Source organism: Fringilla coelebs (assembly GCF_963513975.1).
Source record: "Fringilla coelebs genome assembly, chromosome: 14".
Classification (NCBI taxonomy): domain Eukaryota; kingdom Metazoa; phylum Chordata; class Aves; order Passeriformes; family Fringillidae; genus Fringilla; species Fringilla coelebs.
In genome coordinates this window covers 1,629,698-1,653,237 of record NC_140040.1, presented here as the reverse complement: position 1 = coordinate 1,653,237, position 23,540 = coordinate 1,629,698, and the positions used below count along the sequence as shown (strand labels likewise).

General features: G+C 58.1%; 1 protein-coding gene across 1 annotated transcript; it reads left to right on the top strand.

The window, feature by feature from the left end:
* Positions 1–9,455: 9,455 nt before the first annotated feature.
* Positions 9,456–22,112, top strand: ZNF469 (zinc finger protein 469; the record flags this gene model as incomplete). The annotated part of the gene is made up of 1 exon (XM_084215034.1): positions 9,456–22,112. The coding sequence occupies one exon, from the start codon at positions 9,456–9,458 to the stop codon at positions 22,110–22,112; it is 12,657 nt and encodes a 4,218-aa protein (XP_084071160.1).
* Positions 22,113–23,540: the final 1,428 nt, after the last annotated feature.

Here is a 23,540-nt window from a genome sequence, read left to right as displayed (position 1 = left end):
TTGGGAGAAGCAGCAGCATCCCCCGCTCTCCCCATCCCCATCCTCCTCCTCCTCCTCCCTGAACCCCTCGCCCAAAGTTGGCACCGCGCGGGCGGCTCCTTCCAGACACCTTTGCTTCCCTCTGCAGGAAAACTCCATCAATTACAAGTTGGCCTCTCCGAATCCCGTTATCCCAAAAAACTGGACCCCAGCAGGGATGGAAGTGCTGCCGGGGGGAGCCGAGTTCATGTCTGAACAACGTGGCCTGCCAGAGCCACCGGCGACTTTTATCTCCATCACTTGACTATTATACTTAATCAGGAAAGGGGAGATATTATATTTTTATTTGAAATCCACTTTTCTTTTATAGAGAGCAAATTAGAATCACTTTTAATTGAAAAAAAAAAAAGAAAAAAAGAAAAGCTGATAATATTCTGCACCAAATTTCGGGCAGAGAATAATTAACAGTGCAATAAATCCCCAAAGGAAATGCTCATTAATCTTGTCTTTCCGAAGCAAATTTCAGAGGAGAACTGATTGAAAACATTGCTAATAATTATAGGAAAGTTGACAGCTTAAAAGCCCCCAAATCTGGCAGCAGTCTCCTCCTATCAGATCCTGTGGGAACTGGTTCAGGCTGGACAGGAGCATCCTGGCTTTCTGGGACAGCCTTGGGATGGTTGGGAGGGGATGGGCTCTGGCTGTGGCTCATCCTGGGATTCTGGGGTGACAGGGTCATCCAAACCAGCTGGGTGGGTGGGCTGGGAGCATCCGTGCTGGGGCTGCTGGTCTGTGCTGGGATGGTCCTTGTGCCACCTATGGATCGTGTTCTTCCCATTGTCTGTGTGCTTCCCATGGTCCTGCTGCTCCCAATCATCCTTGTGCCATCCATGGTCCTTGTGCCACTTATGGATCTTGTGCCATCCATGGTCCTTGTGCCACCTCTGGATCATGTTCTTCCCATTGTTCTTGTTCTTCCCAGGGTCCTTGTGCCATCCTTGGTCCTTGGACCTTGTTCTTCCCACTGTTCTTGTGCCATTCATGGTTCTTGTGCCACCAATGGATCTTGTTCTTCCCACGGTCCTTGTGCCATCTGTGGTGCTTGGATCTTGTGTTTCCTGTGGTCCTTATGCCCTTCATGGTCCCTGTGACACCCATGATCCTGGTGCCACCAAGAATCCTTGTGCTTCCCATGGTTCTTGTGCCACCCATGATCCTTGTTCTTCCCGTGGTCCTTGTGTCACCCTTGGTCCTTCTTCTTCCCGTGGTCCTTGTGACCCTTATGGATCTTGTGCTTCCCATGGTCCTTGTGCTTCCCATGGTCCATCCAAGCCCCAGGTGAGATCCTGCCTCTCCATCAGCCCAGTCCCAGCCATGTCCAGGTCTCTGGACCTCTGGATCCCTTCAGCCAGAGCAGTTTGGGAAGGAGCACCAGGATTTCCCTGCCCTGGCTCTCTGATCCCTCTGTGCCTGCCAGGGCTCAGCAGGGACCGTGTCACAGCCAGGACCAGGATGTCACCTGCAGGGAAGTGACTCCCTCTGCCCCTCTCCCACTCCAGGGGCTCACAGCATCCAAAGGAACTTCTGGATTTGTGATCCCATTCATGCCCTGCCCCCCAGCTGGGATGTTTAATTGCAGGGAGCCCACTGATTCTGTCAGTGATGTGTGTGTGGGTGTGTGCCCAAAGGCAGAACCACCCCCAGCCCTGAGGAGCAGGGTGCCAAAAGCTCAGGGAGCTAAATGGGGCTGGGATGGAAATCCTGGGATGTGCTCATGGCTCTCGGGTTTCCTGTCCCCGTTTGACCAGGCCTGGGGAGCTTGGAGCAGACCCAGGCTCTGCCAGGAGGAAGGAAACGTGAGATTGGCCTGGGAGTGCTGCAATTGCCTGGGATTTTTGGCCTTTTTCTTCCTTTTTTTGGGGTCACAGGAGGCTGGGAGGGAAATGCAGAGTGAGGCCTGATCCTGGGATAGCGGGTAAGGGAATGTGGGATCACAGGACATGCCCTGGTGATGCCCAGGTGCCAGCTGGGGATGTGGATGGTCCTGGTGTGGCCTCTGAGCTCCCCAAATCCATCCTTTATCCCCATCTCCAGAAGCATGGAACAATTTCTCCCCTCCTGCCAGCAGCTCCCCTCAGCATCCCCTGCACAGGGATTTCCAGGGACAGATTTTCCTCACATTTAAAACAAAAGTGAGCCAGAGAGAGGAAAACTCTCCCTTTTGGCTTCAGCAATTCCCTCTTGGATGAGGAACGTGCCCAGGTCAGGCAGCCCTGGGGATGGGGACATTTCCCATCAGGGATGTTTAATACCTGTGCAGGGCCCAGGGAAAAGGAGCACTTCAACCCCTGCTTCATTTCAGTTCTGGCCTCTCAAACTCTGAGGGATGTGCTCATCTCAGAGCCAGGGTGCCCTTGTCCAAACAAACAGGAAATGTTGGGAAAATCTTGAGCAGAGGATGTGGTGCCTCCTGCTCTGGCTCTGCCCAGCTGACACCAGGGATGAGCTGCTCCCAGAGCCCTGCACTGCCCCAGCATCCTGAGGGACACCAAACCCTCCAACTGCATCAGGGAATCCTGGAATGGTTTGGGTTGGAACGGATCTTAAAGCCCATCTCATTCCACCCCTTGTCTTCCACCAAGCCCTGTCCAGCCTGGCCTTGGGCACTGCCAGGGATCCAGGGGCAGCCACAGCTTCCCTGGGAATTCCCTCCCAGCCAAGAATTCCTTCCCAATATCCCATCTGAACCTCCTCTTTTTCAGTTCAAAGCCATTCCCCGCCCTGCCCCTCCATGCTCTGTACAACTCTTTCATCACCCAGCCGGGTGTCTGAGGAGTGCATTTGCATTTTTTGGATATTTGTGCCGGGGTTCCACCTGCTCCAGGCAGGTTGTGCCATCTCAGGGACCCCAGGGTCCCCTCCCAGCTGCTCCTTGTCACCCAGAGCCATCATTTCCACGAGGCAGCTGCTCTGCCCCTGGCTGCCCCTTTTATCTGGGCTCTGTTAAATGATCTCAAATATGTGATATGATAAAGACAAACAAACACCCGCTCAATTTAGTCCACCCTAATGCCAGACTCTACTTTTACCCAAGTAATTAAGATTAATGCAGTTGATAATTTAGGAAGTATTCTTAAATGTACCCTTCTGGCAGCATCTAACATGTAATTTTACCTTCGAAGATTTATCGGAGCACTTAGGTAACAGATAGGTCCTTAGCAAACAGGAGCATTTAGAAGGAAAATGAAAGATTAATATTCCTTAAATAAATGGCAGAAGAAGTCAGGCTTTATTCCAGCCCCACAAAGATGCTGCTGTCAGCCCCAGCCCTGCTGCTGATCCCCAGGGAGATTAAACCCAGCTCCCCTCGGGCTCGGGAGCTCTCAGATGTCCCATGCCTCTGGATTTTTAGGGGTGCAGACACCCTGAAGGGCATGGAAACACAGCAGCCCTTATTTAGGGGAAGCAGCCCAGGAGGATGCAGCTCCTGGCTCTGCCCTTGCTCCCCGTGGAGGATGCGTGGATCCAACCCGGATTTCCCTGGCAGCTCCCTGCCCTGCCTGGCGAATCCCAGCTGCTTTTCCCGCTCTGTGGTGTGTGAGGAGAGGCAGAGCTGACCCCTGGGAGAGCCTCCTCTCCCTGTGTGCAGCCATCCCATTCCTTTGGGATGGGGATGGGGCTGGAGCGAGCGCTCGGAGCTGACACCCAGCTCCCGGGGCAGGGAATTGCCAGCCCACCCTGAGCCACCATCCTGGGCTTGGGATGGCCTCTGAGCCCTGCCTGGTGTCACCTCCTCTCCCCCATCCCAGCCACCTCCCCCTGCCAGATCCCAGACGTGCAACCTCCTCTGGAAGCACCTTGGGGCTGGGAGGGGACCCTGGGCATGGAGCCGAGACAGTGGCTTGTGACACTGGCTTGTGACACCAGCTGGTGACACCCCTGCATCCTGAGGGGTGTCCTGAGAGCTGCCAGGCTCAGCCTCTCCTCCTCCTCTGATGAGGATGAGGACTCTGCAAAATCTGCATCCCCAGAGAAGGTCTGCAAATCTGCTGCTCAGATCCAGCAAATCAATTTTGCATCATTGTGAGCAGGAAAGGAACTTTCTGAAACCTTCCAACTTCCCTGGGCCAGAAAAAACCTTCTGGTCATCACTTCTTGCCCCAGCACAGCCAGAGCAGAGCATCCAGCACCGTGTCCGTGTGTCCCTGTGTGCATCCCTGTCCATGTGTCCCTCTGTGTGCCTGCATCCCCAGAATCTTTCCCAGCCTCTCTTCCAAGGTCCTTTTCAAGCTCTCAGCACCCAGCCTTGGCTCCTTCCCACTGTGGTTTCTCCCCAGGGGATCCCCCAGTTTTTCTGTCTCTTTGGAGCAGCTGCAGTCCCACTCCCCTCCCTGGGGACAGAGAGCAGGGCCCAGGGCTGGCAGGAAGGTGTCCCATCCCCCTGGAGGTGATGCTCCAGCTGCTGCCTCGTGTCCTGGCAGGAGGCAGAGCCCTGATCCTGCTTTTTTTGTGTCTGGGACGTGGGTTAACAGGGGAGGGTGTGATGTGTCAGGATGTAATCCGTGTTTTCTTCTTCAAGCAGGGCTCAGCTCCAGGCCGGAGCTGGGGCTGGCAGGGAGGGAACAGCGAGCCCTTAAAATCCCCATCTTTACCCAGATTTGGGGAAAAGCTCCCTCTGGGGGGCAAAGAGGGTTGGGAATGGCAGGGGCAGGATCAGGCACAGCTGGGAGAGGGTGGCAGCTCCCTGTGCCCAGAGTGTGCCCAGGGCTGGGGTTTGGGCTTTGGGCACCCTCCATTCCCCCTTCCTCCTCCTCCTCTCCATCATTTCCTGCCTCTCAGGATCATGGATAGGATGAGCCCCAAAGGGATCAGGGATGAGCTGGGATGCAGCAGAGGGGGAAATGGGATCCCATCTCCTCCATTCCCTCATTCCCACTGCCCCCAGTCAAAGCCACCCACCTGGGGGTGGCCAGGATGGCCATTTTGGGGTGGAATCCCCCCTTTTGGCCCTGAGCACTCCCCACACACCGCAGCACCACGGCCAAGCCAAGCACAGATTCCTGACATATTTTTCTCTTTCCTTTGCAGCCAAGAAATTCATTTTTCATGGGAGGTGAGAGTGAGACCCGGCAGTAGCTGAGCACGGAGGGTGCCAAGGTAGGGCCCAGCTGACAGCACGGGCTCAGTTGCTATTTTTGGGAGCCAGACTCTCCTCCCAGCCCAGATGGGCTCTGGGAATGCCTCTGGCTGCAGGGATACTCAGGGACCTTCTCTGGCTGCTCAGTGGCAAGAGGGAGGGAGTTTAAAGGGACTGGAGAAGTGGCCAGTTCACAGGGGAAGGGATTTTTCCCAGCTCCAGACAAAGCCATGCTGGATGGGATTTCAGTCCTTTAGGCAGGGGTTAAAAGCCTCTTTTTGGGGACAAAGTGGGTTCAGAGTCACCCTCGTGCCACATGAAGCCACTGAAAGCCCACAGAGTCAGGGGGTTCTGTGTGGGATCCCCTCATGGAATCCAAGAATTGTTTGGGTTGAGAGGGACCTTAAAACTCTTCCACCCCCTGCCATGGCAGGGACACCTCCCGCTGTCCCAGGTGCTCCAGCCCCGTCCAGCCTGGCCTTGGGCACTGCCAGGGATCCAGGGGCAGCCACAGCTGCTCTGGGCACCTGTGCCAGGGCCTACCTACCCTGCCAGGGAACAATTCCTCATTCCCAATATCCCATCCAGCCCTGCCCTCTGGCAGTGGGAGCCATTCCCTGTGTGCTCTCCCTCCATTCCTGGTCCCCAGCCCCTCTCCTGGAGCCCCCTGAGGCCCTGGAATGCTGCCCCCACCCATCTCCCTCCCACCAGCACAGCCAAGGGCAGTTTCCTGGCAGTTACCACCCAGTTGGCATCCTGAGATTTTCCAGCCACCCACTCCCGTGCCCGTCCCTGATCCCTGAGCCGAGCTGCCACACTCCTGACTGTGACAGCAGCAGCTCCACGGAATCAGGGAATATCCTGAGCTGGGATGGACCCACAAGGATCATCGATCCAGCCCCTGATCCTGCACAGACACCCCAACAATCCCACCCTGGGCATCCCTGAGAGCAGTGTCCAACCTCTCCTGGAGCTCTGGCAGCCTCGGGGCCATGCCCATTCCCAGTGTCCAGCACCCTCTGGAGGAAGAACCTTTTCTGCTATCCCCCTAAAGCTCCAGCTGTTCTCTGGGTGCTATCCCTGCCCCAGGGACCCATCCCAGGCTGCTTTGTTCCCCCTGCAGCCTCTGAGCTCACCTGGACCAAAGCTCGGGCAGAGCCCCCCGAGCAGAGCCCCTCAGCCAAGCCCTGCACGTGTCCCAGCCCCAGCAGGGCTGCCCTGGGCACTGTCCAGAGGCAGAGCAGGAACAATCCCTGCCCGCCTAATCAGCTCGGGCGATAGAGGAGCGATAGATAAGCGGGGGGAGCGTTATCGGGCTGATTTCCAGATGGAGCTGAGTCACCGCCAGGAACCGCCTGCCAAGGTCAGGCAGGGGAGAGGCCGAGCCCAGCGCTGAGCCTGGCTCTGCCAGACCCCATGCCCCCTCTGCCTGCCCTGGGAAGGAGCCATTCCCTCTGCCCCAGCCCGGGCTGGTGTTTCCTGGCGGGATCTTTGGCTTTTTCCTGCTCACAGGACCGTTCTGCCCGCTGGTGTTTACCTTGGGGAGATCCTTCCCCTGGCAGTGCCCTCCCCAGGTGTGCTCCCTGCAGGGTGTCTCACATGAGCCACTGGAGGGATCTCAGCTGTCCTCTCATGGGAAGGAGCCTTTCTCCGTGCTGGGGGTGCTGTGGCCCCCCCGGATTTGCACCCTGCAGGGAATTTGGGAAGCTCGGAGGGGCTGGGGACCCTCAGCTCAGCCCTGCCCCGCGGGCACAGCCAGCCCCGGTGAATCACAACCCATCTGGCACGTCGGGCTCCTGGCAGGACGGGACCTGCCCTGCCAAGAGAGTGCCAGGCAGGCTCTCCGTGCCAGCCAGGCTGCTGCCACTGCTGCTGGCCGTGTCCCCTGTCCCCAAGGGGCTGCAGGAGGCTGTGGGAGACCCCAGGAGAGGGAGGATGCTCCAAGCCCCCGGCAGGGCACACCAGGGCAGGTGGGGATGGCTCTGCCTGCAGCCAGCCAGCCTGGCAATAACCACAGTGGGTTTTTGAAAAGCCAAACTCCCTTTGCCTCCGCTCCAGCCCTTTCCACCTCCTCTTCCAGGAGCTGAAATGTCAAAATCCAGGGAGTGCTGCCAGTGGTAACCCATGGAGGAGCCTGGCGCTGAGGGCAGGCTGAGGCTGTAAAAGCCAGAGGGAACAGTCCCAATTTTCATTTTTTCCAGGGTTTCCCATCCCACGGAGGGTGAACTGTGCTTGTGCCAGATCCGTGACCCTTCGGGGGGTGGATGCAGGAGCTGCCTGGGCAGTATCACTTTAAATCAGCACGCCCAGCCCTCCTTATCGATTGCCCCATAGGAGGCCCCAGATTTCCCTGCTGCCAGGGCTGCTGGGCCACCTCAGAGCGATGCCCCGTGGCCACAGCCAGCAGGAGGGACCCCCAGGCAGGGATAGGGGACCCCCAAGCCCTGGCAAGGAGATTTTGGCGAACAAATCCCTGATTTACACCTTGCCCTTATACCTGTGCACCGTCTGTGATTTGCATGGAGTAAATCCACACCCATTTCCTGCCCAGGCTCTGCCACCGCCAGCAGGAGTGGGACAGTCCTGCGTGCCACCAGCCCTGCTGTCCCCATCCCCATCCCTCTGCCAGCACAGGGAGCAGGATGTTTGTGTCTCCTGGCGCTCAGCACGGTCCCCCCCAGCCCTTGCCATGCAAATCCTGCAGCTTTCCAGCCACACCGCCGAGCCTTTCCCTCGCAAAAACAAAAAAAGGCTCCTTTATGTGGCTGAAAAGCCCGACTGTGATAATGTAGCGAGCGCTGGCCTTGGGTATTTTATCTTGGCAAGGAGCCTTTGCAAATTTAAACAGCAGCGAGCGGGCTCTGGAGTTGTGGCTGGCTGAGGCATAAGTGGGGCATTGTTTTCCCTGCAGAGCCCTTTGTGCCAAAGGGCCGCGTGTGAGCTTTGGCCGCCGAGCCGCACGCTCGGCCCCGACCCCGCCAGCCCCGGATCCGTTTCACTCGGCAGGGTGTGAAATTGGGGAGGAATTCAGGCCTGGGAGCTCGAAGCGGAGAGGGGGGGATGCAGCCAGCCCTGTCTATCCTGAATGTTGTTATGAATGCAGTGTTAGGGGTGCTGGGTGCTCATCCCAACAGATTCCAGGTGGGAATGGAGAGGTGAGGGCCTGGATAGATGCAGGGTGTTCCACTTTTCCTTGGAAAATCTTCTGTGCTCAGGTCACTCCAGGGCAGGATGGGTGAAGCCGGTGGGGTTGGGATCTGTGGGAATTACAGCCAGAAGGAGAGGAATAAACTAAATTTCCTGCTCCTCACGCCCTCCCAGCAGTGCCGTGCCCTGACCCACTGCAGCAGACGGTAAAGAAACATTTCCAGTGAGGGAGGAGAAAAAAACCCTCACTGTTTCCAGCAGACTTCTCTTTAGAAAACAGGCTCTTTAAAGCACAACTTTACCCTTCTTTTTATTAAAACCTTCTTCATATAAAATCCTGGTGGCGCCTTTTAAAAGGCTGCGCTTGACTTGTGCTCCGTGTCCAACGCCCCGAGGTCTGGGTTGTAAAATCAGCTGGGAAATTCGGGACTCAGCTTTTCTGCCTCCTTAATAACATCTAAAATTTCCAGGGCAATTCGCAGGGAGGGTGGTGAAGTCCTTCTCCAAGGATTTCAGAGCGATGAGGGGCAGCTCCAGGGGGAAAGTGGTGAAGCAAAAACCTTTCCCTTAGTTTTCCCTCCAGCAGCGGGGACCTGGGGACACGGGAACATGAGGACACAGGCACACAGGGACACGGGCACTCGGGGACATGGGGACAGAGAGCCCTTCCCAGGATGCCTCTCCCAGCCCATCCCGACAGCCCTTCCCACTAATCCGTAGGTGGAGCTCTTCTGTCATCTTTTTCTGCTTATGTTGCTAAGAAGTAACCCAGAAATAGCTTTCCTGGGAGAAAAAAAAGTGCTTCCTCAGCAGCTTTTGCCAGAGGTGAACTGCTCTGAGCATCCTTTGAAGTGCCCGAAGCTGCAGAGCTTCACCCCGGGGGGGGTTGCCATGCCCCCTCCTCCAACCGCTGTCCAAGAGAAGGGGCCAAAATCTCTCCCGTGCCTCCTCTGGCCCCTTCCCTGACTGACACCCAGCCTTCCCCTCTTCTCTCCTGTTCGCTGCAGGTCTGAAGGATGCGGCAGAGCCCCGCCGGCCCTCGGGACCCGCCCGCAGCCCGGCCCCGGGGAGCTGCCGCCCCTCTGCCCGCGCCGGTGCCCGTCGGCGGGGGACCATGCCCGTGACCGGGGCACGGCAGCTCGCAGCGGGACGGGACAGCGGGGCTCTGTAGCCTTGTCCCCTCCTCGGTATCATGACTGGAGAGACCCAGCATGTTTACACCATCGGCGATACTGAGGCCGGCCCCAAAGAGCCTGACAAGGACTTTGGCCGTGAAGGCTGCGGGGACAAGGATGGCAGGGCGCTGGGCGGGGAGGGGACATCCCCCTTCCCCGGCCCCAAGGACAAGGAGCCCCACAGCCAGCGGGAAGCCGTGATCCGGCCGCAGCAAGCGGGGAAGATCGACTTCAAATCCCTCCAGTGCAAGCCCAAGTTCGGCAATGACAGCACCTGGGGAGAGGTCAAGGGCAGCCCCCTGTCCTCGCCGGGGAAGGGGCGGGCCCGGGAGCGCGGCCGGCGCTCGGCGAAGGGCGAGCGGGGCCACCAGCAGCTCTACCGGCTCAGCATCGCCGGCGCCCGGCCCAGCCCCGCCATCGGCATCGCCTACCCGCAGCAGAAGGTGACGCCCCCGAAGAAGCCGGAGGTGACCCCCGCGGCCGGCAGCTACCGCTTCCACGTGCCCGGCATCGCCCAGCGCGACGCCGAGCTCCGGCCAGAGGAAATCGCCTTCGGCCGCTGCTTCCCCGACGCCGCCGGCGGCCGGACCTCCGCCAGTTATACCTCACAGCCCGGCCCCGGCCTCGGCCCCAAGGGGCAGCCCCCCGCCGCCGGCATCCCCCTCAAGAGCCCCGGCACCCATGGGCAGCTACATTACTTAGAGTTCCAGGCGAACCGGGCCGAGTCCTGGCCTTCCCCGGAGAAGAGCTTTGCCGGTGCTACCTACGGGATCTCGGTGCAGAAGCCCAGCTCTTTCTCCGAGGGCGGCAAAGCCGCTGTGCACGGCCTGGGCGCTTTGCCGTGCCAGTTTCCCTTCCAGCTGCTGCACGAGGCGGGGAAGGAGCCCTTCTGCAGCAGCCAGGAGTACCTGGACGTGGGAATCGCCGCCACCGCCCAGCTGGCTCCCGCTGCCTTCGCCTTCCACTCGTCCCCCAGAGAGTGGCCAGAGGAGCCGCTGGGCGGGGGCTCCTACGAGAGCGTGTCCCCCGAGGGGAGGCTGTACGGGCTGCCCGCGCCCCCGCCGCCACCGCCGCCCTTCCTGCACCCGCCGCCCCCTCCGGCCCTGCACCACGGCCCCTTGCCCTGCTGCAAGGGCAGGGCCGAGCATCCCGCCGAGCCCACTGGTGCTCTCCCGTCGTCTGGTGCTATCGACCAAAACCCAAGCACTTTCCAAGAAAACCAAGCTGTTTTTCCGTCTAGTTTACACTCGCCTACCATGCCAAAGCCGGTGGGGAAGAGGCAAGCCTCGGCCAAGGACGGCGTCCCCGGCCCGCGGCTGCTGGCGCAGAGCAGCCCCCTGAGAAGGGCCGTGCCACCAAAGTCCCTGTCCCAAGTGCACTTTCAGAGCAAGGCCTATTGCAGCTCCCCCGCGGGCAGCGGCGGCGCGGGAGCCGTGCCTTTCGAGACGAGCGTTCCCACTACGGCACCCACCCACCCCCGGCTTGTGCAAGCTTGGGAAGGTGCCACGAAGGCGTTTTCTCCCATGGACCAGAATTCAGCACCTTATTCAAACCCTGTTGGAAACCAGTTCTCATTCGAGTGCCAGTCTGGCCCCGAGCAGAGGCAGCACAGGCAGAAAAATGCCAGGCTGCCTTGGCAGCAGATGCACCTCCCTTCTGCAGTGCCCGGTGCCAACAGGCTGGAGCTGTCGAGACACATCAGCAGCCAGAAGCTCCCCTTCCCCCTGGGCACATCGGACTGGCAGGGCAGCGGGAAAGCCCAGAAAGGGCCCCCCATAAGCAATTCTCCAGGGTACCACAGCAAAAAGCTGTTATCAGGAGAGAGCCTGCAGAGGGGAGATCCCAGCGTGACGGGAGCTTTCTCCTTTGAGAGTGGGAAGGAACCAGGGTCTCCTGCCTGTGACTCGAGAAGCAAAGCCCTGTTCTACACTATGGCTCAAGCAGCTCCTCCTCCTCCTCCCCCAAGGAGCTCGTCGGGCTCAGGGCTGGTCCTGCCACCATCAGCCTTGGCAGCTGCCTCCCCTTGCGAGTCCCCACTGCCGTCCCCTGTCCCCAACCCCACGTGTGGCAGCACCTGCTCGTCGCTGTCCCCCATGTCCAGCAGCCCACTCAACTTCGAGGACAGCCAGATGTCCGGAGCGCTGACCCCCTCGCCCTTCTTCCAGCACCCCTGCCATGCCAAGGATGCCAACAAAGCCTTCCACCCCTCCGAGGTTCTGAGTCCCGGCTCGCTTCATTACCACCCCCCAGACTCTGTCAAGTCCTTCAGCTTCCCTCCAGATGCTCTGAAAGACGACAGCCTCCTGAAATGCGCCCCGGGCAGCCCGTTCCACAAACCCGGCGGGGAGGTGGCCAAAGGGTGCTCGGATGGGCTGGATGGGGAGCAGCCTCCACCACCGTACTCCTCCCATCACCTGCTGGCCACCTCCCTGAGCAGCGCCAGCCTGGACCAGCTAGACGTGCTGCTGACCTGCAGACAGTGTGACCAGAACTACAGCAACCTGTCCTCCTTCCTGCAGCACCGCCAGTTCTGTGCCTCCCACCCCGCTGCCCAGGCGGAGCCCAAGGATGCTCCTCGTGCAGCCGAGGGGAGGAAGGCGCTCCCACCAGAGCCCCCCAAACCCCCCGGCCTGGTGCTCTCTCCAGACCCCCAGGGACATCTGTTGGCATTGAACAAGAGCGACGACTTCTTGCTGGACGGGGAAGGCAAAAGCGAGGGCAAGGAGGATGCGCTGAAGGGTGGCCTCTTCCACGGCCTGGCCGCCAGCTCCCTCCCGCTCAGCGCCTCCGACCTGGACATCGACGATGCCAAGCTGGACAGCCTGATCACCGAGGCCCTCAACGGCCTGGGATACCAGTCGGACAACCCGGAGATCGACAGCAGCTTCATCGACGTCTTCGCCGATGAGGAGCTGCCGGGCGTGAAGGCGGCTGGCGGGGGCATGGCCCACAAGGCCAAGGAAGGCCTGGCCTCGGAGAGCAAATCCAGGCAGGCAGCGGAGGAGAAGGCAGCAGGAGAGGCCAAGGCTGGCTGTTTTTGTGAAGATGGCCACTCAGGTGGGGAGCAGGTGAAGAGGGGGGCAGGAAAGCGGCACCTTCACAAAGGGAGGGTGGCACGGAGGGTGGCACCGCAGGAGCCGGATCCCGCGGCAGAGGGAGCAGAGAGGACAGCCAGGCTGAGGGCAGGCAGGAAGAACAGCGTCCCACCAGCCAGCACCTCCGGCCAAAAGCATCCCAGGAAACCCGGCCAAGACCCTCCGATGAAGAGCGAGGTGGGGCCAGGCACGGCCGCCAAGAGCTCCAAGCCGCCGCGGTTCTCCATGAAGGACGTGAAGAAGCGGAAGCCCCGAAGCGGGACGTGGAGCAAGGAGCTCATCCACAAGATCGTGCAGCAGAAGAACAAGCTCCACAAGCTGCAGGTGAAGAGCAGCAAGCAGGCCCAGTGGCCCCAGGCCACCGAGAGGCCAGTGGCAGCCGCCAGGGAGGGTGGGCTGAGGGAATACGACTACGTGTCCGACTCGGATGAGGAGGGAGCAGAGTGCAGCAAGCCCCGGGGCAGGAAGAAGCGTGGCATGGGATTCATGGGGAGGAGCAAGTACAGCTTCAGCAAGAAACGCCTGGGCAGAAGTGAGAGGGCCAGAGAGAAAGATCCAGCCTGGAGCTACAGCCGGAAAAGGGACGGTCAGAAAAGAGAGGCACGGGAGGACAGGGATGTCCTGAGTCAGGGGGATGCTGAGAAAGAGGATTGTGCTGCCAGAGCCCGAAGGAGGAGCAGCCACTCATCTGCTGGCAGCAACCACAGCGTGCCCAGAGAGATGGGCACGAGCCCACTCTGCGCTGGTGGGGCTGGTGACAAGGGTGGCACCCGGAGGAGGAGGCGCTCGGGCAGCCCAGCCCATGTGCCAAGGACTCCCCTCAGCCCTCCCCAGCACAGCAGCCCAAAGACGAGCCAGGAGAGCAAAGAGGACATTCCCAGGGGGAGCAGGAAGTTTGGCTCAGCCAAACCTTTGCTGGCAGGCTCCAGGACACGGCCGAGTACTGAACCAGATGTTGCTGCCATGGACTGTGCAAAGGAGGAGCCGTCACCACAGCCCCAGGAAAGGCAAATGCCCGGCACAGCCACCCCAGGCAGGAGCCCTGCCAGCTTCTCCTCTAAGGAGGGTGTGGAAGAGCCCACAGGAGCAGCAAAGCTTCCTGGTGAGGCAGGAGAGCCCACCCTACAGGCTCAGGGCTCTCCTGAGCTCAGCGTGGACCACCAGAGGCACCAGTTTGCCCCTTTCCCAAGTGAAGGGCTGAAATACCACACAGAGGAGGTGATTGCTCCACCCCACAGCAGTGACAAATCGAGTCCTGGCCGTGGGAGTGCCGCCTGCTCGGAAGCAGGAATCAAATTCACGAAGGGACAGGGGCTCTGTGACACTCAGAAGGATTATCCCAATCCCACAGCAGCTCCTGCCTACGGGGGGGATGCTGTGGGAATGATGCTCGCTGCCAAGACGCCCGATCCGTATGCCAGCAGTGACAACGCATTTTTTGATCCCAAAGGCCTTCCCGGTCACTACGAGGACAACCTCTTCCCAAAGCCTCCAGCCCTGGGCTCCTCCCCCATGGACAACATGTACCTGTGCCGGGATGACATCAGCGCCAGCTCCTTCGAGCAGAAACACTCCAGCATCTCCCCTTTCTCCACGGAGATGCCGCAGGGCAAGGTGTCCTCCCCTCTCAGCTTTGACTCCTCGTCGATATTTGGTGAGCTGCCCGTCTCCGAGTTCGATCCCTACGAGAGCAAGGACGGATATGTGACACCGTTCCCCTGTCCCGGGGGTGCCCCCCGCAAGCCGCTGCCCTTCGAGCAGCCCTACCCGCCCTTCCTGCCGGAGAAAGACTGGTCCCTCATGGAGGAGGTGGCTCCCATGCTGCCAGAAGACATGACCCAGTTCCACAGCCTCTCCGTGGAGAAGCCACCGGCCAAGAAGTTCCCCGAGGAAGGAGCTGTCCCCAGCAGCCAGCTCTCCCTGCCGCTGGCAGACAGGATCGCAGATTACAGCGTGGCTTTCATGAGCAACATTTCAGATGACGAGCTGGAGATCAAGCGCTTGGTCACGGAGCTGGAAAGCCAACTGCAAACCAGCAAGCTGGACTCTGAGGTGGCCGTCACCCTCCAGAAACCCGAGCCAAACGTGGCTGTCCACCTGCGAGCACCGGGGACTGAGCGGTTCCCGGTGCTGCCGGGAGAGCCAGAGGCAGGCCAGGAGAAAGGGCTGTTTTTGGCAGGTGAGCTGGGCAGATCGAGCCTCTGCGCTGGGGAGAGGCTGGCAGGGGAGAAGCCAGACATGGTGACTGCCCGTGAGGACTACGACAGACCCAGGGAGCCCTGGGCATGCCCGCTGGAGCTGGGCTCGCTGGAAACCGGGATGGGCATCCCAGCCCCGCTGGCCACGAACCATTTCTGCTCCAAAGACAGCAGTGAGCAGCTCCAGGGAGCTGAGGCCACTGAGGAAAGTGACCTCAGGAAGAGGGAAAATGGGTCTTCTTCCAAAAGTCTGCCTGGCTCGAGCACAACTGACCAAACAGAGGCTCCCATCTACACCGGCCCCGCGACAAAAAGCCCTCCTGTTGTCACCGACTCCGTGTTCCCTGAGACCATGGGTGCAGCAGAAGTAACCAAAGACCCCCTGCCATCCCTGCCATGCCAGTGCAGGGCCGAGGGCTTCCCTGTGCCAGGGAAAGCAGACACTGATCCTGAAGAGCTGGAGAAGTTTGATGCTCGTCTTCCAAACCCTAAACCCCAGTTTGGCTTTCAGCAGGGCCCCGCCCCAGCCTTGGATCTCGCCTTTTCACCTCATCTCAAAGAGGTCCCAGATACAGAAGAAAAACCCTTAAGCAGGACTGAGCCCCCCAAAACAGTGAAAAATGCTGTGGATCCCAAAGGGGGTGGTGGTGGGCCTGGGCTGGTGGAGGAGATGGAGGAGAGGAGGAGTCCCAACACCTATCAAAGCCCTGCACCCAGTGACAAAGCCAGCAAGCCCAAAGTGCTGCTGTTTGAGATGCTGAGTGTGCCCAAGGAGAGCAACATCCCTTCCCAGGAGATGATGGGGGCATCCCAGGAGGCCTCTGCCAACCCTCTGCAGCAGCTCCAGCTCTTCGTCGCCCGGACGGTGAAGAACAACGAGGAGGAGCTGTTGATGCCGTGCTTCCCCGGGCTGCTGGCTCCCAGCCACCCCTCTGCCACCACCCACGCCCAGACAGAGCACCAGGAGCAGAGTGGTGCTGCCTTGGAAGGAGAAGATCAGACCCAAAGGGAAGGGGATCTCCCCGCTGGAAGCAGCACTGGAAATATTGCTGCTCCAGGGAGAGAGGTGCTTTCTCCCAGTGGATGTGAGCAGCTGGAGCTGTTGGATGCAGAGGGCTCTTGCCATGCAAAAAAATCCACATTGGCAAAGCCGGAGCTGCAAAATAACGTAACAGAGCTGCAGCACTTAGCAAATGAACCCCCAGAGCCAAGGGACATTAATATCCCTGCAGATGGTGTTTCCCAGGAGCGTAATGACCTCTCACCACCCAACAGCACCGCCGTGACCTCGCTGCCAGGGCAGGGAAGGAAAGCTGATCAACTCAGGGAAGAGCAGGAGGGAGATAACAACACAACGACCTTGGCATTTAGGAAACATGAGCAATCTCACCCCAGCCGTGGTTTGCTCGAGGAAGAAATGCTGGACAGAGAAGAGGGAGAGAGGCTGGAAAGGAGTTGGATGGGGAAGAGGGCACAGCCCCCAGGCAGTGCTCCCACAAGTCCTGTCAGCCCCTTTGGTCCCTCTGAGGGGGATCTCCACCAGGATCACAGCTTGGAAACGGAGATAAAAGCCAGCACAGTCAGTGCAGATGTTCCCAGAGGAGGGAATGGCAAGTTGTCCCTCAATGGCTGTGATTACACGGGCGAATCTCCAGCCAGCCTGCTCTCACCAGCCAAATATTCCAACCTCAAGTGCTTGCAGAGCAGTGGGGCTGAGGGGGAAGAGGTCCCCAGTTTAGGCACTCAGCTCTCAGATGAGAAGAAATGCAGCTCCTCCCTGCCTGCAACACCAAGTTCATTGGTAACAAAGAGTTGTCCTCCTGAAGCTGGCAGCCATCACATCCATCACACCATGAGCCCAGCAGAGCAAGGGACACGGGAAGGGGCACCCGCCTTCCCTCCCTCGCTGCATCACTGCGGGGCTGTGCCGACAGAAGCGGCTGAGGAACATCCTCATCACCTCCCTGATGGGGATTTGGGTAGGTGTGAATCATCTGGAAGAGAGAGGACAGTGAGACCCTGCACTCTGCTGCTTGGTGATGGTCTGGTGGGCTCTGCCTTGGAGATGGGTGGTCCCCAGGAACCTCCTGGGAAGGACTCTTCTCTTCCCTGTTCTCCACATTTCCACCAAAAGGGTCTTGGGAAGGAGGTGCCCAAAAACACCGGTGCTGTGCTGCCAAATATTAAAGAAAACCAAGGGTGTACCATCATAGACACAGTCGTTAACTCCACCCCTCCAGAAACCCAGGATTATCCAACCCAGCCCACAGAGGATTTTCTGCCCACGGACAAAAGGGAGGTCAACCTGAACCAAGAGAACAAGCTTGAGAACTCCTCCCATGTCAGGCATAAGCATCAAAGTGAACCAGAGGCTTTGTGCAACGGTTTTGCTATTCAGGACATGTCAGCTGCCATCAGCAGAGGTCTTACAAGGGTTGGAGATCTTGGTCCTGCTGAATTAAATGGCCACGAGTTTCCAGGGGCAGCAGAGGTGAGACTTGGTCTTTCCAAAACCACAGAGAGTGAAGGAAAGAGTTTAAAAGGGGAGAATTCCAAAAGCCATGGGGCTGCAGAAGCTGGGGGCTGTGTGTTAAACAGCATGGGCCAAGGAGAGGACTGCACACCCAGCAGTACCCCAGACCCATCCCAAAATGAGCTCCACAAAGGAAGAAAGCCCAATGCACTCCCGGTGACCTGTGACATTTGTTCAGCCACTTTCCGGTCCAAGCCCGGCCTGACCAGGCACAAAGCTGTCAAGCACCAGGTGAAGAATGGTGGTTTGCCACAGCCCAGCAAGACTCCTCTGATTCCTGCACACAAGACATCAAAAGCAGCCCAAAAGGTGACCAGGAGGAGCCTGAAGGCGTCAGTCAAAGACAAAACCTGCAGCTCACAGGCGCTGGCCTCCGCCGTTGAACGCGTTCCCAAGAAAATACTCCCAGAGCTGGAGAAAGAGCCCAGCACGCAGATGCAGGAGGTGGTGAGCAGAGTGCTCAGCGACCTCAGCGTGATCTCCTTGGAGATGTCCCAGGAGCTGCACCGCACACGTGTCCTGCAGAGGGAGGTGAAGGCAAAGGCACCGCGCCCGGAGGCAAGGGGATTGGGAGAGGCAGGGACTGGGACGGATTCAGGATGGCAGGTCAGGAAAGGAGAAAAGGGCAGAAGGAGCCAAAGCAAAGATCTTGGTGAGGAGAACAGCAGTTCTGAGAAGCAGCTCAACAGGAAAGTGAGGCGAAGGAAAGCGAAGGTGTTTCCCAGCAGGAACGAGCCCTGTGAGCTGGAGAAGAGCTCAGGTCCTGCTGCCCTCAGCTCCAGCCTGCCCGGGATCGTGGAGGCTTTGCACGAGCCAGATGGTTGCATCTCAACAGAGGAGCAAAACAGGACCAGCACAGCCCAGCACTCCCAAAAACCCCAAGAGTCCTCTTGTGCAGCTGAGCTTGAGGAAGACCTGGGCAGCAGGATGGGGTCTCTAAAGGAGATGGTCAGCAAGGAGACAGCCACAGGCACAGTCACCTGTCGTGGGGAGGTGGAAGATCCAGGTGCAGTGGAAGATCCAGGTGCAGTGGAAGACACGCAGGCTTGCAAAAAATGGATCAGCGGGTTTGTGGAGCAAGTGGCGAAGGGATGGGGCAAGGTGGGCACAGAGCAGCATCGTGGTGCTGAAGGCACAGAGGACATGGATGCTGGGACAGGGGACAGTCCTGTGGCAGGCAGTGACACCAGGAACTGGAGTGGTGCCTTGCAGGGTCCCAACACTCCTGCTGAAGGGGCTTTGCTGCTGGAGAACCATGATTTGGGAACCACGCAGAATGTTTCTGGGCACGGTGCTCTGCAGAGCACGCCGGGGACCAGCCCTCCTCCTGCAGAGCCAAAGCGGTGGGTGAAGGCAGATGTGCCACCAGGCAGGGAGCACTGTGGGGACAGCGCTGCCGCCTCAGACCTCCAGAGCTTTTTTGATGATGATTCCACCTTCTCCCAGCTGTTCCCCAGGGATGAGCAGCTTGTCCGGAGGAAGTGCACACGGGTGTATGGGAAGCGCAGCAAGAAACCCAAACCTGTCCCCGAGGTCAGCCTGCAGCCAGCAGGGGCCATCGACCTCTTCACCATCCGCCTGGCTTCTGACCTCAGCGACTCCAGCTCCTTGTGTGTCACCAGGGAGGACCCCTGTGAGTACGAGACCATCTCCGTCGACGATGCCCTGATGCTGAACATGTGTCATGGCAGCAAGGCAAAGGGCGGAGGTGCTGCTCCAGATGGATCTAAAAGCATCGAGCTGAGGCTGGACCAGGAGGTGACCGACCAAGGGAAGGAGGACATTGACCTGGAGGACAACATGCTGACCTTCCTGTGCCAAAACAGCCACGTGGACAACATCCCCAGCTTGAACATCTGGGGCAGTCTGGAGAAGGAGGGGGAAAGCCTCTCTGCCGAGGACATGTTTGAGCCTCTGATGGACCTTGAGGATGAGCACTCGCTCCAAGAAGTGAACTCCGAGCCCCCCGACCTGGCAGAGGAGTCCTACCATGCCAAAGATAACGGGGATTCGGACTCGCCCGAATTTCACACCATCGACATTGAGATGCTTAATGCAAAGCTGAAGATGAGAGACGTGTGCTTCTTCAGCCCCTGCGAGGATATTCCTGGCCATGGCGAGGACAATGCTTTGAGTTTGAAGCCGAAGTCGGGCAAGCACAGGAGCAAGCTGGAAGATGGGAAACTGGGGAAAAACCGCGGGGACATAACCATCAAAACCAAAGACAAGCAGTACAAATGCAAAGTCTGCTTCCAGTGGTTCCTGACGCTGGGGGAGCTGGACTTCCACAAGCTCTCCCACAACCCTTCCCCTCCTCCCACCTGCTACATGTGCGTCCAGCGCAAATTCAGCTCCCGGGAGCAGCTCCGGGACCACCTGAAGGAGAAGCACGCCAGGAACAAAGCGGGGCTGTGGGCGTGCGGGATGTGCCTGAAGGAGATCTCCGACGTCTGGATGTACAACGAGCACCTGCGGGAGCACGCCACGCAGTTCGCGCGCAAGGGGCAGGCGCAGAAGTCGGTGATGGGCCTGCCGGGCTGCTTCGGGGAGGACAACGCCGCCGTCACACACTTCCTCAACACCATCATGTGTCGGAAACCCAGCAGGTCCTCCCGGCACGGCGACCCCGGCGGCCGGCATGGGGTCAGCAGAGAGAGCAAGAGCCCCAAGGAGTTGCCCCTTGAGCAGGAGAAGGCCATGAAAGACCCCGTGGAAAGCAGTGTCAAAGTGAAGCCACCTGCACCCAGCTCGTCCAAAGCATCTTCCAGCCCGTCTCCAGAGCACACGGCGAGAAGTGAAAACGCCCCAAAATCTGTCCCCATGCACCCGGACTGCAAGGATCCTTCCCGGGACTGCCATCACTGTGGCAAACAGTTCCCCAAACCCTTCAAGCTCCAGCGGCACTTGGTCGTGCACAGCTTGCAGAAGATTTACTTGTGCCACAAGTGCCCCATGTTCTACCAGGAGACCAAAGAGCTCCGGAGCCACCTGAGCCAGGAGCACGGCGTGGTGGAGGAGCAGGAGATCAAGCACACCACGCTGTACGCCTGCGAGCTCTGCGCCGACGTCATGCACGTCATCAAGAAGTCCTTCATCTGCAGCATGTGCAACTACACCTTCTCCAAGAAGGAGCAGTACGACCGGCACATGGAGAAGCACCTGGCAGGCAGCAGCAAGACTTTCAAATTCCGAGGGGTCATGAGGCCTGGTGCTGCCTGCAGGGAGGGCAGGGAGAAGGGGAAGGACGACGGATCCCTCCGGGAGGGAATGCCACCGAGCAAGAAGCGGAAGGTGGCTCACCGTGGCAGCTCAACCCCACACAGGTCGCCAGTCCACCTGGACCCCACGAGTGACCTTCAGCTGGTAGAAGCTGGAAGCTCCAGCCTGCAGGTTCCCACTGGCTCCTTCCCAACAACACCTGGTGATCTGGGAGCACCCCGACCCTCGGTGAAAGCAGAAGTGCTGGTGGGTGACTTCTCGGAGCTCCTGGCCGAGATGGAGAAGTCCCCATTTGACCCCTTGCCACCACCGCCCTGCCTGTCCCCATCTCTGCCACCAGCTGCTGCAGGCAGCCCCGAGCTCGGCCACATCGCTGGGCTGTCCATCGAGGAGCTGGAGAAAGGAGCCTTTGATGGGAAACCACTTCCTTTCTTGGACTCGCCTGAGTTTCCCATGGACCTTGCTGGCTTGGCTTGTCACCAGGCCACCAACCAAAAAGTGTCCCCTCCCCTCCTGACCCAGAAACATGGCTGTGCCAATGCCCATAGAACAACAAGCACAGGCAGCAAAGATGAATACAGGGCCTGTATCCCGGAAAATCCCGGCACAGACACCAACACCATGGAGGGGATCCCTTTTCTCCAGCTTGCCAAGAAGGTCTCAGAGCTTCCTTCCCCTAAGGCAGAGTCTCCACAAGCCACGGACACCCACAAATGGAGCAGCCCCAGTGGCAGTGATGCCTCTGCCTGGGAAGGTGCAGCTAAGCCAGCATCTCCGGAAGGTGCCCACCAGCCCCTGCCCCCAAAGGACAAGACAGCCTCACCCACACTCAACAGAGCTTCCAAAGATGCAGTGCCACCAAAGAGAACCGTGGGTAGTGAGGCTGCTCCTGGTGTGGGCAGCCCCGAGGAGGGTCAGCAGCCCACCTCAGGGAAGCAGAAATCCATGCCTGAGGCTAAGGACAGTAGCACTAGCACCAAGGACCAAGGCAGCAACCCAGGCAAATCCAGCGGCCACCAGCCCAGAGATGAGGTGGCCAGCAACACCACCAGACACGGCCACGCAGAGCCAGGCAGAGCCACCGGCAAGCTTCACCCTAAGAGGAGGAAAGAACACAAGTCCTTGAGCCACCGGAGCAGCTCTGGCTCCCGGGAGAACATGGAAGGAGACGGGAAGAAGAAGAAAGCCCGGCCACCGTGCCCGGGCAGGAGCGAGAGCACCGCTGAGCTCAAACGTGGCAGCTGGAGCAACGCCGAGGCTCCCGCCCTGTCCCCGGGCAGGAGGGACACGCACTGCAGCAAGCTGGCCCCCAAGCCCAGAACGGGCCCCCAGCTGAAGAAGATGGTCCTGGACCCTTACAACCAGAAGAAAGGGGAGCTCCGGCACGCCAACGGGGACGTGAAGCGCAGGAAAGCCATCCTGGGCAAGAGCCTGCACCAAGTGCTGGCCAAGGGGCCGGCGCCGTCCCCGCGCGGCTCCTGGCACGGCCCCCGCGCCGCCCGCGGGGCCAAGGCGGCCGGCCCGGCCAGCTACCGCAGCGCCGAGTCCCAGAACAACCTGCTCAGCCAACTCTTTGGGCAAAAATTAACCAGCTTTAAAATTCCTTTAAGAAGAGATACTTCAGAATAATTTATGGAAGTGACTTATGGTGATCCTCAGCTGCTTTCATGGGGTTTGCAAGGGAAAAATTATCAAAGCATTAAATTCGTTTGTGTAGCATGATTTCTCTGTCTAGCTTAAATGAACTTGCACTGCAGCCTCTGTGAAATAGTTTGCTTTGTGTCTACTAATCTACTTTAATTCACCTGATTTATCATGCAAATGCTAGAACTTTGATGTTGCTGATGATTTTCATGAACTGAAATTGTAATCGCTTTGGGCAGACTGAATCGTCGAGAGCAATTGCTTTATTGCAGAAGTGCTGAGGTTATAAGGATACTTGCAAATCTCAGACCCTTTTGAGTCTGTGTCTGTGTTATCTTTGTACAAAGTACTTGAAGAGATGAACTTCATTCCATAGACGTCTTATTCATAAGGTGCAGTACACTGTAGAAAGCAAATTTTTTTTTTTTTTTTTTTTGTGGAAGATTTTGCACAAATAATCCCGTACAATTCATTTAATTGGGAGCTGGCCTGAGCGATGATACAATTAAAAAATTAAATTAAGACCCAAGTGTCCTATATTTTGACAGCCATCCCTAAGAATTTTGTTTCTACATCGTCAAGAGAAGGACGACCCAGCTCTGGGGTTCTGGGGCTGTCGGAGTCCTCCAGAGGATGCTGCCACTCTTTGACCACTGTAGACGATGGGACTGGAGGAGAAGCGTCCCCACGAGCAAACTGCACCTTGACACTTGTGACAAACTCTGATTTTTTAGGGTTTTTTGGGGGGTTTTTTTGTGTGTGTATGTGTGTGAGCGCGTGTGTGTGTTTTCCTTTTTGTTTGTGGGTTGGTTTTTTTTTGTGCAACGAGAAAACTGTGCCAATTTACCGCAGCAAAAACCGGTACTGTCCGAGTGCCCTCAACGGTATCACTTCTAAACTCTCTTACTGTATTGTCGTAGTGGCTCTATAGGTATCCGCTTGTACTATGCAGTTACTGGTGCTATTCTTCATTTGTAATGTGAATACAGCCTTCCTTGATTGAAAAAAAATGGGGAATTGGTAGGGAGAAGCGATTATCTGTCAAAAAAATGGAGCAGGAAAAGAGAATTAAAAAAAAAAAAAAAGCCAATTCAAGGGGGGAAATATTCAGCTTTAGGGAGAAAAATTAACTTTAGGGGGAAAAATCCGACTTGGGGGAAAAACACAACTTGGGGGGAAAATATAGCTTTAGGAAAAATACAACTTAAGGGAAAAAGCTCCTCTATGCTGGTACTCCATAGTGTTGAAAAGGTTACGTCACATTAAACGAGCACGTTCTACAACTGAACTTTTGGATCCAGAAAGAAATCTCAGGTGCAAATGAGGACATGGAAAGATTTTATTGAAATACTCCCAAGTCAAGGAGGTGAAGTAATGCACTGATGTGATATGAACAGTCAGAGTACTTTGCGT